The 17,297-nt window shown below is 41.4% G+C and overlaps 1 protein-coding gene across 6 annotated transcripts in view; it reads left to right on the forward strand.

Moving 5' to 3' along the window:
* LOC122753444 (nitric oxide synthase 1 adaptor protein) overlaps positions 1–17,297 on the forward strand; it is a 407,315-nt gene that overhangs the window by 96,007 nt on the left and 294,011 nt on the right. For 3 of the 6 annotated variants that reach the window (XM_044000835.1, XM_044000843.1, XM_044000839.1), the window contains exon 2: positions 16,964–17,035. In XM_044000835.1, coding sequence (XP_043856770.1) covers positions 16,964–17,035 — 72 coding nt within the window. The other 3 variants (XM_044000834.1, XM_044000836.1, XM_044000837.1) reach the window with 2 other exon arrangements.

The following is a 17,297-nucleotide window of genomic DNA, read 5'->3' on the forward strand; positions in this document are numbered from 1 at the left end:
CTGAGGTCTCTGGCATATTCAGCAGACTCCAAAATAATAGCACGACAGTCGTTTCAGATGGCGCATAGATTGTACTTTTCTTAGATGAGCTTGGGGAAGTGTAGGTGTCTCATTCTTTTCAGATTGCAAATGAATAAAGATATGATGTGAGGATGCTCTTTAAGTAGCTTGGAAGGTTGTAGGGGTGTGTGTATACGTGTGTTGTGTGTGTAAGTTATGCAGAACAGCCAGGCATTGTGGCCTTTGTTCTCAGTTACATCCTAGGTCTTAAGGACCTTGATGAATTCCCATTTTTCTTCTTTAGACTGCCTATATAGGTAGAGGCATGGATTGCTTCCAGAGAGGATGGAGCTGGAGACTGGGTTATATGAAACATAAAGCCTGAAATTTTCTTTCTCCTTCCTCTCCCAGCCCCACAGAACATCATTCAGTAGTGGGTCACAAGCCAAATATGTGACCTAGAATCTGGGGTTGCAAATGCCCCTGCTTTGTTCTAGGTTTAATGAGGCAGAAATGTTCCCTTGGGTCACACTCATAATCCCAGTGAGCTCAACACCAGACTGGTCTATGAGGAGTCCTGCTTCTGGGGAGAAAGGAAAGATGATTTTTTTCCTGAGCTTTTCATTGCTAGAAAGAGGGAGCAGAGGGATTGGTGGGGGACATGTCATCTCATTGCAACTACACGGTTTTTTTGTTTTTTTGTTTGTTTTGTTTTGTAGGGCAATGGGGGTTAAGTGACTTTCCCAGGGTCACACAGCTAGTAAGTCTCAAGTGTCTGAGGCCGGATTTGAACTCAGGTACTACTGAATTCAGGGCTGGTGCTTTATCCACTGCGCCACCTAGCTGCTCCACATAGTAGGGTTTTAAGAGGACTAATGAGGCATTAGAGATTTCACTCAGCCTATACTGGAGAACCTGGGTAAGAGGATCAAGAGTAGGGGATTGAGGCCTGAGGCCACGTGTGGAGGCAATGGTGGGAGGAATAGAAAGCCAGTAGGATTTGGGCACTGAAATGAGAATGTTAGGGGGGGAATATTGGGGAAAGATATCTGGTCTGGGAGTCAAAAGACTTGGGTTCTAGTCTGGTTCTACCCCAGCCAGCTCTGGGAGCTTATTCCAAGCCTCTCAGCCTCTCTCCTGACCTTCTGTTTCCTCATCTGTAAAATGAAGAGATTCAGCTAGATGATCGCTCAGGCCGCCCCTGCAGCTATCAAAGGCTCTGATTCTTCATGTGGAGTTAAAATGTTTTCAGAGAGGGAAGGAAAGGGACTTGGCTTTCGGCATCCAGGGGGATTGAGCCAGTGTCCTTTAAATGATGCTCATTTATGATGAAGCTGACCTTTCAACCCAGAAGAATGTGGCCCTGGGAATTGTGCCAATGGTCCAGTTTTCATCAGCCCAGCAGCTGGCTCTTTAACCGTTTCCTGGCTGAGCCTCATGTTCGGGAGCTCTTCTTCCTTGTTTCCCTCCATATTTTTACCCTCCCCAGGGAGCTCTCCCCGCTAGACACACCTTGCCTGACCTTTTAGGTTCTTTTCTCTTTCCTGCTTGTCTTGTTCCCAAAGTGATAGTGCTGCTCGGTGTGGGGATACTTGAGTATCCTGATGCAAACTAGGCATTTCTGGAGGGATGACCAGAAATGCAGTTTGGTGATTGGAGATTGAGCTGATGGAATAGATATCTGTTTAGCAGAGTGCCCTAGCACATAGTAAGCACTTAATAAATACTTGTTGACTTGAAGGAAACTCCTCCCTGGACTTAGGATTTTATATTGAAAACTAGGTTACCATTACCAGGAATTGGTGCCTGAATTAACTTCTTCACATTCTAGTCTAAAATCCAGAATAGCTATGCCACTGCCCTTGGACAGAAAATTGGCACTGAAATCCCAAGGAACTTCACCAGACTATAGGGGAGGAGGTGGAGCAACCCAGAACATCCTCTATTAGCTCTAGCAAGATCCTAGAATCCGAGATTTATTAGGAAGAGACCTTGGCAGCTCCTCCAACCTCCTCATTTTCTCAATGATGAAATTGATGGTTAAGGGACTTAGCTCAGGTATCACAGGTAGTCAGTAAATAGCAGAGGAGGTGGGTTATGAGCCAAATCTGTTGACTCAGGACTCATTTCTCTTTCTTCTACCCCACACTGCCTTGCCCCAGTTTCAAATCTCTGTGTGGATATACATTTATTTGTATATTAAATGTCACATCTCCTCTGCTGGGGTGAAGGTGGTAATAATGTATTCAGTTCAGTGAAAAGAGGAATCCAATCCAGACCAAGTGGGAGTAGAGGTAGAATTAGTGTTACCTCCTCCTTCAGAAAAGGTGGGACAACATTGTTGTTCTTCATTCTCAAAGAGAACTGTGACATGGGGGTGATGTCATGACTTGCAATGAATTGGATTTAAGTGAGGGAGGGCTGTGCAAGGTCACCAACATCACTCTCTCCTCCAGAGCCATCTGAATACACACAAGGTACACACACATACATATACATATATACACATACATACATATCTCTATCTCTATACCTATACCTATATCTATCTCAGGATACCAGGATGACTGGAGATGGCCATGGATGTGTAAGGTAATTGGAATTAAGTGACTTGCCCAGAGTCACACAGCTACTAAGCATCTAAGGTGAAATTTGAACTCAGGTCCTCCCAACTTCAGGGCCTCTATCTACTCTATCCACTACACCACCTAGCTGCCCTCATGGGACAGGGTAGTTGGCTCTCCAACCTCAATTCTTACTGATCCCCCATTTGTGCTATACCATCTGGCCAGTTTTCTCTTTCTCTTCCCATACTGCCCCACTTTCCCCAAACACCCATTTTGTCCTACTTCTCTGCCTTCTCTGGAATGCCATCTCATCTTCCCTCTATTTTTTTTTAAAGTTTCTTCCTATTTATTTTTTTTGTTTTGTTTTTTTAGTGAGGCAATTGGGGTTAAGTGACTTGCCCAGGGTCACACAGCTAGTAAGTGTTAAGTGTCAAGTGTCTGGGGCCGGATTTGAACTCAGGAACTCCTGAATCCAGGGCCGGTGCTTTATCCACTGCGCCACCTAGCTGCCCCTCTTCTTCCTATTTATTTTTAACATTCTTTTCTTAAATTTTGAGTTCCAAATTCTTTTTCCCTTTTATCCCCTGCACTGAGAAGACAAGTACCTAATTTAAAAAAAAAATCTTTTTTTATTATGAACTTAAAAATAAAAGAAAATAATGGACATTTCATTGTGTGAAGAACAGAAAAAAGGATTTTAAATGAAGCTATGAACTTCTATTATGTTGTTGTCTTTTAAATTATGTATTAAATTTAACTTGATAGTACCGCAGCTCTCTTGTGTGACTCTGGTCTGCTCTGAACTTCTTTTTATTCTCTGAGTATTTTTAAAGTGTTTCATTGTGGCTTTTTTTTTCTTTTTGTATCTTTCTCACCAGTCACTAACTCTTTCCCTGTTCCTTTAGTGTAAGAGTACTCCAGAGATTAATGTCTGTTTTCTATGAGTTACTGTGTCCAGTGCACCTGCCTTCATTGTAACAAATAAGTGTAGTTGAAACCAATTCTCACTTCAGTCATGCCAGAAAATGAGGATCTCAGTCGGCTTTGCTCATTCATCAGCTCTCTGCCGAGAGGTGGGAGGCATGCTGCATCATTGGTCATTGCACTGATCAGAATCCTTACATTTTTCAAAGTTGTTTGCTTTGATATTCCTGTGGTCACTGTGTAAATTGTCCTTCTGGTGCTGCTCAGCTCATGCTGCCTTAGCTCATACAAGTCTTCCCTGATTTATCTGAATCCATCTCTTTTATTCTATATTCACGTACCAGAATTTGTCCAGCCATTCCCCTGTTGGTAGACACTTTCTTTGTTTCCAGTTCTTTGCCACTATGTACGAGTGTATGTGTGTGTGTAAGTGTAAGTGTGTATGTATGTATGTATAGGTACTTTCCCTCAGACTATGACTTCTTTGTGCCTAGAAGTGTGATTTTCCCTCCACTAATGAACAATTGAAAAAGAATTTATTAAGTGCCTACTATATGTTATGTGGGGTTAGCTAGATGGTGCAGTGGATAGAGTGAAGACTCATTTTCCGTAAGTTCAGATCTGGCCTCAGACACTTACTAGTTGTATGACCCTGGGTAAGCCACTTAACCCAGTTTGCTTCAGTTTCCTCATCTGTAAAATGAGCTGGGGAAAGAAATGGCAAGCCACTGCAGTGATTTTGCCAAGAAAACCCCAAACAGGACCATGAAGAGTCAGACACAACTGAAGTAAACTGCTCCACCACAACCCTGTTCTGAACTATGCTAGACATTGGAGATGCAAATACCAAAGTGAGGTTGTCCTGCCCTCAAGGAACTTTCATTCAAACAAGGGAAGGGTAGTGGCCAAGATGTGGGATTTGGTTTGGGGATTCACCACAGTCATGGCATTATTGATTGGATTGCCACAGCCAGAACAAAGGCTGATGGGCAGTGGGAAGCAAAGTTAATGACAATGGAGATGCACCCCACCCCCACTCCCCAGTCAGCATGGTTTCCCTGGGGGATGACTGGATCCCTTTCATTCATTCTTATCCAAATCTAGCTCCATATTCAAATCTTATTTGACCTTCAAAGTCTGGTGGAAATCCCATCCCTCTGGATGACGCAGTAGACTGAGATTTGGGCTAAGAGTCAGGGAGGTCCAAGTTCAAATCCTTCCTTAGATACTTAACTAGATAAGTGAACCTGGGTAAGTCACTCAACCTCTCTGAGCCTTAGTTTCCTCAGTTGTAAAATTATAAGATTGGACTCTATGGCCTCTAAGTTCCCTCTCAGCTTTAAATCTATGACCTTATGATCCCTAAAGTGTTCCCTGGCCTTTCCCAAACACCTCAGCCACAATTTCCCTTATCTATACTTAGAATCTATACTATATCAGGTTAGAATTTATGTATTATTGCTTGTTGTCCTGCAATTGTAGGTATATTGGGCTTATTTCCCTTGAAAGAGAATAGATTTCTTTAGGACAGAGACTGCATTTTATATTTAATCCGAATTCCCCATAAGGCATGACTTAGTGCTGGACATTTAATGCTTGGTAAATAACAATTGATTAATAGCTAACTTTCTTCATTGTAGTTAGAGCTTGCTGGTTGGTGTCCTGGCAACAATAGAGTAAATAAATGATGTTTACCAAGGATGGAGATGGTACTAAGTCTAATAAGCCTACGGATAGAAAGTAAAGCTTTGGATATTTCATGCCCTGTTAAATCTTCCTGTTCATTTTTAATATTATGATTCATGTACTTGAAAAAAACACCCCATAATCTGGTTTATCTTTGCCTCCAGAAGTTAATCTCTAGAAAAGAAGGTGGTGGTAAGAAAATGAAATCTCTTTAAGTGGTATTTATTTGGAACAGAAACTAGAGGCTGAAATTGTCAAGAATCTAACTTACAAAAACAAATCCTTTAGTCAGCCACATTATATGGTTAATAATAATAATAGCTAACACTTATAGAGCACTTCCTGTAGTGCTGTGTTAAGGGCTTTCTTTACAAATATATCTCATTTGATCCCCACAACAACTCTGGGAGATAGGTGCTATTATTACTTCCATTTTACTGATGAGAAAACTGAGGCAGATAAGCATTAGGTGACTTGACTAGGGTCACACTGATTGTAAGTGTCTGAAGACCAATTTTGAACTCAGGTCTTACTGACTTCGAGCTGTGGCACTCCATCCACTGTACCACATAGGTGCCCCAATGAGTTGGCTAACTCCCAATTTTCTGGAAAGACAATTGAGGATGTTTGAATTGAGATGACTTTCTGGCTCCCTGTGGATTCCTACCTACTTTATCTTCTTGAAACCCAAAGTCCAGAAATGTGAGGCCCTTGACATTCCCCTCCCTTTCTAGTCTCCAGAGAGATACCCACTCCTAAGTGGAATCCAGAGACCTTCCAGAGTATAGACTCTGTTTTGTTGGGGCAGTTCTGAAGGGCAGAGAATGTGTGGTCATTGGACTCTGCCCAGGGCTACCAATGAGCCAACAGAAAGCCATGGAACCCCAGAGTGCTGTTTGCCCTTTTCCTCAGAAGATTATGGATTTAGAATTGAAAAAGACCCAGAGCTATCAAGTTCAACCTTTTCACTTTATAGATAAAGAAACTGAGGTCCATAGAGGTTTGGTGGCTTGCTCAAGGTCATGTAAGTAGTCAATGGCCATGGCAGGATTTAGATCCATTATCCTCTTACTCTAAAATCAACACTTTCCCCACAGGTTCCTAAAAGCTTTTATTTGTCCCCAGTATCTCTAGTTGTAGTTTTCTGACTTGATTAGCTCCCCATAGCATTTAGAGACTCACTATGAGCTCAATTAACTCATACAAACCATCTCTTATATGTTATATGTTAGGTAGCTAGGGGGCATAGTATCTTGGAGTCAGAAAGACCTAAGTTCAAATTCAGCCTCAAACACTTACTAGCTGTGTGACCCCAGGGAAGTCACTTAATCTCTGTGCCAGGCTTCTTAAACTTTTTCCACTTGTGACCCCTTTTTGCCCAAGAAATTTTACATAACCCTGGGTATATATTACATAACCCTAGGTATATAAAATAGGTATACAACAGTATCAACAACATTGTATGATGATCAACTGTGATAGACTTAGCTCTTCTCAGCAATACAATGATCCAAGACAATGCCAAAAGACATACAGTGTGGGGCAGGTAGATGGCTCAGCCGAAAAGGCTCTGGCCTTGGATTCAGGAAGACCTGAGTTCAAATCCAGTCTCAGATACTTGACACTTACTAGCTGTGTGACCCTGGGCAAGTCACTTAACCTTCATTGCCACCCCCCCCCCCCCAAAAAAAAGACACAGTGGAAAATGCTCTCCACATTCAGAAACAGGACTATGGAGTCTGAATGCAGATTGAAGCATACCATTTTCACTTTTGTTATTGCTTTTTTGTTATTGTTCTTATTTATTTTTTCTTTTGTTTTTTTCCCTTTTGTTCTGATTCTTTTCTTACAACAAAACTAATGTGGAAAAATGTTTAACATGATTGTAATATATAACTTGTATCAAATTGCTTGCTTGTCCTTGGTAGAGGGGAGGGAAGGGGTGGTGGGAGACAAATTTGGAATTCAAAAAAGTATCTTTACATGTAATTGGAAAAAAAAAAAGAAAATAGGTACACATAATCTTTTACTGTTGCCAATTTTTTTGTGACCCCCACATTCAGTTATGTGTAACCCACAGTTTATGAAGTTTTGTTCTGTGCCACCTAACTGGCCCTAAAATGTAATTGGGGAATGTTTAACATAAGAAATAAAATACTCTCCAACATAGTAAATGATAATTTGTGGTTTTCTAAGTCAACATGCTGTTTGTAGGGATCAGTTTCTATTTTGAGTTTTATGCCACTGGGCCAGATATTTTCCAAGATATCCTTTGGTTTTAAATCTCATGATCCCAATATTGAGTGGGCTATTACTTAGTCTCTATGGGCTTCAGTTTACTCTTCTGTAAAATGAGAGAACTGGTTTTGATGACTTCTAAGGTACTTTCCAGATTTAAATATATGAGCCTATTATCAAACCAGAAGAGATCCTCTCCAACCTTGATCAAGAGCCACAAGCTGTACCATCCTAATAGCTATTCCTTTTTGGACACCAGTGATACCAAGAAATAGACTAAAAAGTTTGTTTTAGTCCCTCTCTCCTTTTCTTTCCCTAGCTGTTCCCAAGTAATGATACTGATTTACCTTTGCAAGGAGACAGGATAGAGAGGGGCCAGAGCTAGGGTAAGTTCCCAAACTGGATAGTTACTGGCTGAACAGCCAATGTATAGAATGGCAAATAGTAAGAAACGGACAACTTTGGGGGTCACTGAGTCAAGCCAAATTAAAGTAACACCCCCCAAAGTCAGGTTAGATCCTTGAAACTGAAGAGGAAATGTACTGGCTGGGGCAGATCCTTCAATGCAACCAACTTGTCAAGTCAGCAAGCATTAATTAAGTTCTTACTATGTGCCAGCACTGGGGATGGAAAGAAAGGCAAAGGACTAGACCTTGAGGGTTGTTAGACCCCTAGATTGCTCCCTGGCTACAGGTTTAGGACTTGTGTTGTTCTCTAATTATTTCGTGTATGTTTGGTCTCCCTAGCTAGATAATAAGGTAGGGGCCGTGTAAATCTTCCCCAGTGCCTTACTGGGTAATCCATAAACCATGTGGGCTATAGGGATGTTAATTCCTGAATAATTGTGGCCCCCTACAGCCTAATGACCTTGTCCCAGAGGTCAGCTGGTACACAGGCATTTTAAGTGCAAGCCTAACCCTTTTTCACTGTGGCAAGAAGGGAGGGAGCCTATATCAAGCTCAGCTGAAGGAAGTAAGGATGGTTACCTGGAGAGGAGTCTTAGCAGAGACACAGTGTCTGTCTTCTGGTATTTGAAAGTCTGTCCTGTGGAAAAGATGTTAGATTTGTTCTGTTTGGTTCTAGAGGGCATGGGGGGAGCAGTGAGTAGAAACTGCCAAGAAGCTGATGTGGCCTCAACAGGAAGAAAAATTTCCTATCAGGTAGAATGGTCCCAAAGTGGATCGGGCTTTCTTCACTGGAGATCTTCATGAAGAACCTGGTTGGCTATTTCTTGGGTACACTGCAGAAGAGATTATTTTTAATCAATTCAATAAACATTTCTTAAGCACCTACTATGTGCAAAGCATTGTGCTAAGCAGTGGAAATACAAATAGTCAAAATAAATTTCCTGCCCTCAGGGAGCTCTCAATCTAATCATCAAATGGGGAAGATAATGTACAAAAGGAAGCTGAAAAGGAGAGGGGTGGGACATGGGGAGGCCACTAAAGGGGACCTGGAACTCCAACCTGATGGTCTATGGAGTAAAAACCAAGCAGAGCAGCCCTCTATTCAGAAGGGAGAAGCAACTGTGGGTGTTGACAAGGTGTTGATGATTAAAAACTGAGTCTGTCCACTTGGCAATGAAATCTCAGTTGATCAGCTTATCCTGGGGGAAGGTGTTCCTTAGAGTTGAAGCCAAGGCGAGCTGCTGATGGACACTCACTGTCATTATGGGACTTACCATATCTCAGACATGACAGGGGAAGAGGTCGTCCCTTTTCTGTGAAGATGTGTCCCTGTGTCAACCTATAATATTAGCCTAGCTAACCTCCTTCCACAAGAAAGGATTCATTCAAGGGCCTGAATGTGCTCTCTGATGTAGAAGAGGAAGGTATTCAAACTTTGTTAACCTTAGAAACAGTAATGGAATTGACAATAGTTGTTTTTAAAAATTTTATTTTGAGCTTAAACACCAAATAGAATAGGCATTTCCATGTACAAAGCAGAACAGGATAAGATTATACCTAAGACTGCAGCTTGGTTACTTATTACTTGGGTGACCACAGACAAGTTACTTGATTTTTCTGGACTTGTTTCCTCATTTCTAAAGATGAGAGAGATGGAGTTGGAAGGATGGATTTCTAAGGTCTCTTTCAGATCTATATCATTGGAGGCTATGATCCTTTCATTATATTGTGAGCTCCTTGAGGACAGGGACTCCTTTCTTTCTTTCTTTCTTTCTTTCTTTCTTTCTTTCTTTCTTTCTTTCTTTCTTTCTTTCTTTCTTTCTTTCTTTCTTTCTTTCTTTCTTTCTTTCTTTCTTTCTTTCTTTCTTTCTTTCTTTCTTTCTTTCTTTCTTTCTTTCTTTCTTTCTTTCTTTCTTTCTTTCTTTCTTTCTTTCTTTCTTTCTTTCTTTCCTTCCCTCCCTCCCTCCCTCCCTCCCTCCCTCCCTCCTTCCTTCCTTCCTTCCTTCCTTCCTTCCTTCTTTTTTCTTTTTTTTGCAGGGCAGTGGGGTTAAAGTGTTACCTTGCCCAGGGTCACAGCTAATAAGTGTCAAGTGTCAAGTGTCAAGTGTCTGAGATCGAATTTGAACTCGGATCTTCCTGAATCCAGGGCAGGTGCTTTATCCACTGCACCACCTAGCTACCCCCTAGAGACTATCTTTTTCATCTTTTTGTATCCCCAGGACTTAGTATAGTGACTGAAACATTGTAGGCACTGAATAAATATTGATTGATTAATGGCAGGATGATAAAGCTGAAATTGGATATTTCGATGCATATATAGTAACAAAAATAATCTGGCTTTTTATAACTGAAGTAGCAATGGGCTTTTTATTTACTTGGATACTCAGTTTTGATGCATTGTGCACAGGAATGAGGATAAACAGTCCTTGTGGTGATTACGTACCCTTCAGTATTTGCTGGTCATCTGCAGAATACAAGACTCTTGCTAGACAGGGTGTCTAGGAAGTCTAGTTACCTTATGAGACAGTTGTGCCCCAGAGGGCTGGTCCCTCCATCACAGCCCTCCCTCTGTGTCTGCAGCTTTGTGTTTTTGCTTTTGAAATCAGTTCTGTTTGCTAGCCCTGATGAGGTGCCAAGAACGACAGTCATTAATACCCTGATTTTGCATGGTGGTGATCTCCGTGAACAAATGAGCAGATGAATGTTGGAGAAAGTTGGAACAAATGAAAGTTCTGATATTCCCAAAGTAAAGACCATTCTTGCCCTCAGGGAGCTGACATTGTCCTGGGAGGAGACCATGCACCTAAAAGGGGATGGGGTAGCTCCAGAAGGGGATTTTGGTTTGGAGAGTTAATAGGGTGGTGAATGAAGGAATAGATTCATAGCAACAGTGGCGGTAATGATTTTTAACATAGTTCTAGGACTAAGAAGGGAGAATGGAGAAAATGGAAGCTTGGAGGGGGAGGATAAGGACACTTTGGCCAGGGAAGTAAAACACGATGGAGCTGTTTGTGAGGCAGCGAGAACCCAGTGTAGGAATTCTAGAGAGGACAAGATTAAGTCTTCCATGGCATAGCAATGGTGATGGGTATCTCAAGCTCTGATAAGATGGTTTTGGGTTTCCTTGAAGCATCAATTTAGTACTTTCCTTCCCAAATGTGAGTAGGGTCAGATGATCAGGACTTTGCTCTAGTGTGCTTTTTTTTTGGGGGGGGCAGGGCAATGAGGGTTAAGTGACTTGTCCAAGGTCACACAGCTAGAAGTGTCAAGTGTCTGAGGCCAGATTTGAACTCAGGTCCTCCTGAATTCAGGGCCAGTGCTTTAGCCACTGCGTCACCTAAGTTGCCCCATAGTGTGCTGAAATGTAGAGGGCAGAGAGAGGCCCATCTGACCTCCCTAGTAACAGTATGTAACAGTATCTTTTTTTTTTTTTTGCGGGGCAGTGGGGGTTAAGTGACTTGCCCAGGGTCACACAGGCTGGTGCTTTATCCACTGCGCCACCTAGCTGCCCCCCTACAGTATCTTTTAGTAATATAGAAACCTCATGGTGTTCTGGGTGCCCATCCTCCTCTCTATTGTAAGTAGTTACTCCCATCTCTTGCTAATTTCTTAGTAGTGGCTCTGCTCTCTTTTATAGTGGCTGACAAAATTATCCTTTAGAAAAGGATGTAGAAGATTCTGAGAAGGGTTGTTGTGTTTGTGTTTGTGGTTATTGTTGTGTCTTTGTAGGTATGGGCGTGTTTGTGTGTGTTCATGTGATATGGAGAGGTCAGTTGATCATGAGATGAGGCTAGCAGGGTCTTACCTATGTCTTCTGTCTTTTCCTTAGCACCTAAACTCCTGTTTGTGTCTCACCATTAGGAGAAAAGTATTTTTTCTTTGCCTTTGATATGCTCTCTATAAATCCCTTTGAGGGTATTTTATGTAGAGGAGTAGTAGCCCTTCATGAGGAAGGAAGATATGATACTTGGTGGGGGAAATTAACTGAAATTACCTGTTTATGGAGCATTTATTTCTGACATGTTCTGAAACATACCTCTTTGATTTTCCCTGACTGACTGGGATCTCCCACTTAGCCTTCCAGGTTTGTTTGTTTCTGAGACCCTTCACCTGCTACTTGGTATTGTTTACTCAGAGTATTGTTTTTTGGAGGCATGATGCCACTGTTGAGGAAACAAGAACTACTAAGGAGCAGGTGGCCATGGAGAATGGTCACCAGGCATGTGGCTGTCCAAGGGAGGGAGTTGGAGAAACTGCCCATGGGCTAGAGAGATCTATGTAGCTATAGGTGGGTAACTGTAAATCTGATGAAACTTGGCCAGGGGCCTCGCTTCATTCCTGGAATCAGGTCAGCTGTGTTATAGGTCATTGAAATGTTGACAGACTTTGTAACCTCCATTGGTATTCAGAAGGGTGAAAGACCATCAGGACATAGGTTTGATAGATTCTGCACTTCCCATTGCTTTCCATCTCCATTTTGAATTAGGACAGCAATCAGGATGTGAGGGGACTCTATGCTCCAAAGTTATTGGTTGAAGGCACTAGGAATGTTTAGAGAAGACAAGATTAGGGATGAGTGGAGTATCTGGTAATTGTCTTTCCATTTAATATTTGAATGGTTGTCCTGTTTTCCTTGGTCCCAGAGAATAGAAGTAGAAGTAATGAAGAGAATTTACAGGAAGGCACATTTTGACTGCAGATAAGAAACAATTTCCTAACAAACAAGTTATCCAAAAATTGTACAGAATTGCCTCCCAAGGTAGTGAGTTCCCTGTTTCTAGATGTTGTCAATGAAAGGCTAGAAGACCATTAACAATATTTGCCGAGGGAATTCCTATCTAGGCACGAGTTGGACCATATAGCTTCTAAGATGCCTCCTAATGATTCTGTAAACCTGGAATATTCTGTTGGCTGAGAAATTAACACATGCTTCATAGTGATTTGACTTTAAAGAAAATAGTTCATTTCTAGAGGATCTGGTAATGGCCATGACATGCTTAGCATCCTGTGGTGCTTTATCAGATGGGCATTTGCCATCTGTGATAAAATAGTGGAATTTGGCAGACACCCAGGGGCCCCACCTGATTGACTTAGTATTGTTTGAATTGGGTGAAGTCAGTAGTTCACCCTCAGGGCCAGGTGTGGCCTCTATCCAATCATCCCCAAGTAGGTACTTAGTCAGTTTCTCATTCTCACCCAATTCAAACAACACTAAGTCAATCAGGTGGAGCCCTTGGGCTTCTGCCAAATTCCATTATTTTATCACATATCCTTGGCAGTAGACCCTCCTAATCTGGGTTGAAAGTGGAAAAAATGGTAGATATAGCTGATCTGTCTTTCTTTTGTCTTTGTATTCCTAGTACCTAACACTGCTTTGCCCATTAGTTGCTTAATATATCTGTTGAATTGAATCCAATCAGTGCCCTAGTCCAAATAACTGATCAATATTTGGAGAATGATAAATTGTAAGAGCTGAAGTCTCCTCAAGCCCTGGAGTTATCAACTGGGAATCTTGATAGCTTGCATGTGGTTTGTTTTAATATATTGATAACTCTATTTCAAAATAATTGGTTCCAGCCCTTAGCTTTATTTTTTTACAAATGAAGAAACTGGAGCCTAGAGAGGTTAAGTGACTTGTCTGAGGTCATACAGAGTTAATGGCAGAGCAAAGCTTTAAAACCAGGTGGTGTTTTGTTCCCAAGTCCAGTTCTTGTCAGAACACTACACTTTATTATATAGTGTTTATACTGTGAGACATTTTCTGTCTGGCTGTGGGCCAGCCCCGAGTCATGATTTTAGAAAGGACACCATACTCTTGGGGAAAGTATAAAATCATCCTTCACTGAGATGTGCTTTCCTTCTTTTGTGGTATAAAAGGTTGCATGGAAGTGTGTATGCTTATCTGGGGGGGAGGGGCTTACTATATCTGGGCCACTTCCCCAGATTGTTTAACATAAATTATGTCTCTCAAAATAAAAGAAAGTCCCCTCAAGCTACACTGCATCTTCTTCAGAGGTTGCATTGATCCTAACTGATTCTTTTTTTTTTTTTTTTTTTTTTTTGCAGGCAATGGGGGTTAAGTGACTTGCCCAGGGTCACACAGCTAGTAAGTGTCAAGTGTCTGAGGCCGGATTTGAACTCAGGTACTCCTGAATTCAGGGCCGGTGCTTTAACCACTGCGCCATCTAGCTGCCCCCTAACTGATTCTTAAGAAGTCATCTAGTCTATTTTCCCTATCCATAGACAGCAAAATGTTTAAATTTCCTCATGATTAAGAATCTAGATATGAATCCAAATAGTTTTATTCATTTTATTTTAAAAAAAAATAAGTTTATATTAACATCTTTTGTTTTTGTATTACCTAAAATTTCCCCTTGTATGCCTCTTTTCTCTCATCCAGAGAAAAACCTCCTCTCCCCATACCCACTGACCTTCTCCTTCCTCTACACCAATAATCTAGTAGTACTAGGAAATAGGGAACACACAAGACAGCAAAGCAAATCAGTCTTATTGAGGAGACAATTTGAAAAACAGTCATAGGGAATGGTAGAAGCTGATCAGGTCTGCTGAGGCCCAGGTGGGATTTGGAATACAGTTGGAGCTCCAGATGGAATTTGGGGCATCCCCACCCAGTAAAGTCCAGTGCGGGGGTTTGAGGTAGGGTGGGGGTTGTTTTGTTTTATTTTGTTTTTTAAATAGGATGCTTATGTAGGTTGAGTAGGAACAGGCACTGTTGTTGTTCAATCATTTTTCAGTAGTGCCTGACCCTTTATAACCACATTTCGAGTTTTCTTGGCAGAGATACTGTAGTGCTTTGCCATTTCCTTCTCAAGTTCATTTTACATATGAGGAAACCAAGATAAACAGGGTTAAGTGTTTCCCAGGCTCACACAGCTACTGTCTGAGGGTAGATTTGAACTGAGCAAGATGAGTTTGCTTGACTTCCGGCTTGCTTTATCCACTGCTCCACCTAGCCGCCCCTTCTTCATAGGCTGCATCAATCCTAATTGATTCTGAAATGGAATGGACAAGGAGTGGTTTTTTTGTTTGTTTGTTTTTTGGCAGGGCAACGAAGGTTAAGTGACTTGACCAAGGTCACACAGTTAGTGTCAATTATCTGAGGTTGGATTTGAACTCAGGTCCTCCTCAACTCAGGGCCTGTGCTTTATCCAATGTACCACTGACCCTAATTGATTCTGGATCAATTGTTGGGGAAGGGCAGAGGAAGACTCCAATGGTAAATTGGAAGCTAGTTGATATTCAAACTTGCTTTTGGGAATTCCTTCTGGTCATATTCTGACAGAGTGACTCAGGGGGTTTGAGTTTCCCCTTCATTTATTGAAGTAGAGAGACTACCTAGGTACTTACAACATGGAAGATGTCTTCTCCTATCTCTTCTTTGGAGCCATGCTTATTTTTCGTAATTTTGCAAAACTAAGTTTTGATTGTTTTATGGTAGTTCTTTCCATTTACATTGTTGGAGTCCTTGTGTTGATTGTTTTCTTGACTCTGCTTACTTCATTTTGCATCAATTTATGTACATTTTCTCATGTTTCTTTGTATTCATCATATTCATCCTTTCTTAATAGCACAGTAATATTTCGTTATCTTCATGTGCCACAATTTGTTAAACTTTTCCCTTTCTGATGCACACTGTTTCTAGTTCTTTGCCATCACAAAATGTGCTCTATCATCATTTTGGTGTATATGGGGACTTTCTTTTTATTAATGACCTCCTTGGGATATATCCCCAAGAGTTGGATTTCTGGGTCAAAGGATATGGAAATTTTAGACACTTTATTTGTATAATTCCAAATTGCTTTTGAAGATGGTTATACTAATCCACTGCTCCACTAACAATGTGCTGCTCTACCAATCTTTCTGCAACCCCTATCTTACCACAACCCTTCCAACACTGACTGTTCCTGTCTCCTGTCAATTTGGCCAATTTGCTGGATATGAGGTAAAGCCTCCGAGAGTTCTATTCATTTTAATAGTCACATAAATGCAACATCTATAGTGTGCAATAGAGTATATAGGACAGGCTTTGATCATACCTTGAGAAATTGCCCTCTTTAAACAACTCTCAGGATCACTATTTCTTTTCTTTTCTTTTCTTTCCTTTTTTTTTTTTGTGGGGCAACTTAAACCTCAAGTGACTTGCCCAAGGTCACACAGCTAGTAAGTGCCAAGTGTCTGAGGTTGGATTTGAACTCAGGTCCTCCTGAATCCAGGGCCAGTGCTTTATCCACTTTATGACCTAGCTGCACCCAGGATCTCTATTTCTTGATCTGTAAAATGATTTAGTTGGCATAGCTGATCCATAAATGCAAAAAGTTGTGGGTTCGGGTCAGAATCCTAAGTTTGAATCCTGGAGATTTTAGGTTAGTCTAAGGAATTCACTTTCTACATCTGTGAATGAACGGGTTGAATTTTACATCATGGGGTCAGAGATCTTGAACTGGAAGAGACCCTCTAGTCAGGACTAGTTAGTTAAGGGCAGTTAGGTAGTGCAGGAGAGAAGAGTGCCTGACTGGGAGTTGGGAAGACCTGAGTTCAAATCTGGCCTCAGACACTTACTAGCTCTGTGACTCTGGCTAGGTCACTCAACCGTGTTTACCTCAGTTTCTTCATCTGTAAAAAGTAATGGAGAAGGAAATGGCAAACGGCTTCAGTATCTTTGCCAAGAAAACCCCAAATGGGATTATAAAGAGTCAGACATGGCTGAACAACCTTAACAAGTCAGTCCTCACTTCCCCATTTTACAGATGAGAAAACTGAGGCCCAGAAGCATTAGGAGACTTATTTTCTCAAGGCTACATGGATTGGGGTGGGATTGGGAACCCAGGCCCTTGGACTCCCAAGTCATTGTTCTTTCCATTGTAACAGGAATCAGGTCATCTAATCAAATTGTACCTGGCTGAGACTCCCTTCCACAATGTTCTTGACTAGTAGTGTTGTAGCCTTTGTTTTGAGGCTTCTAATAAGAGGAAGCATCATTAAGTTCATGTCTCTGCATCTTCCACTTATTCTTAGTCCTACCCTCTATGACCCTCTATGACCAAAATCTATGATTCCTTCTAGGTTTCTGTGGTAATTGCCAACACTTTCTCTTAATGTGTTTGTTCTTCTTCTTTGCAGTATATTGGAAGCCTGGATGTGCCAAGACCGAACAGCAGGGTGGAGATTGTGGCTGCTATGCGAAGGATCCGGGTAAGTGCTGTGGAGTTCAGGGGTCATGTTGGAGATGTACGATGAGGATACTTTCTGCTGGTATTGGAGGTTCAACACTCTTGGCTTCTCACATTATATTCCTGAGAAGATAATCTCAGTGACAAATAAATCACTTTCTCTGGTAGATAGGGGGACTTGGTCAAAGAAGAAGTTTACTTTGTTCCATTTACATTCTCTTGATTGCTTTGTGATTCAATACCACCCCCCCTCCCAAAAAAAAGAGAGATTGTTTAAAAATTAG

This window comes from Dromiciops gliroides, chromosome 4 (assembly GCF_019393635.1).
Source record: "Dromiciops gliroides isolate mDroGli1 chromosome 4, mDroGli1.pri, whole genome shotgun sequence".
NCBI classification, from domain to species: Eukaryota; Metazoa; Chordata; class Mammalia; order Microbiotheria; family Microbiotheriidae; genus Dromiciops; species Dromiciops gliroides.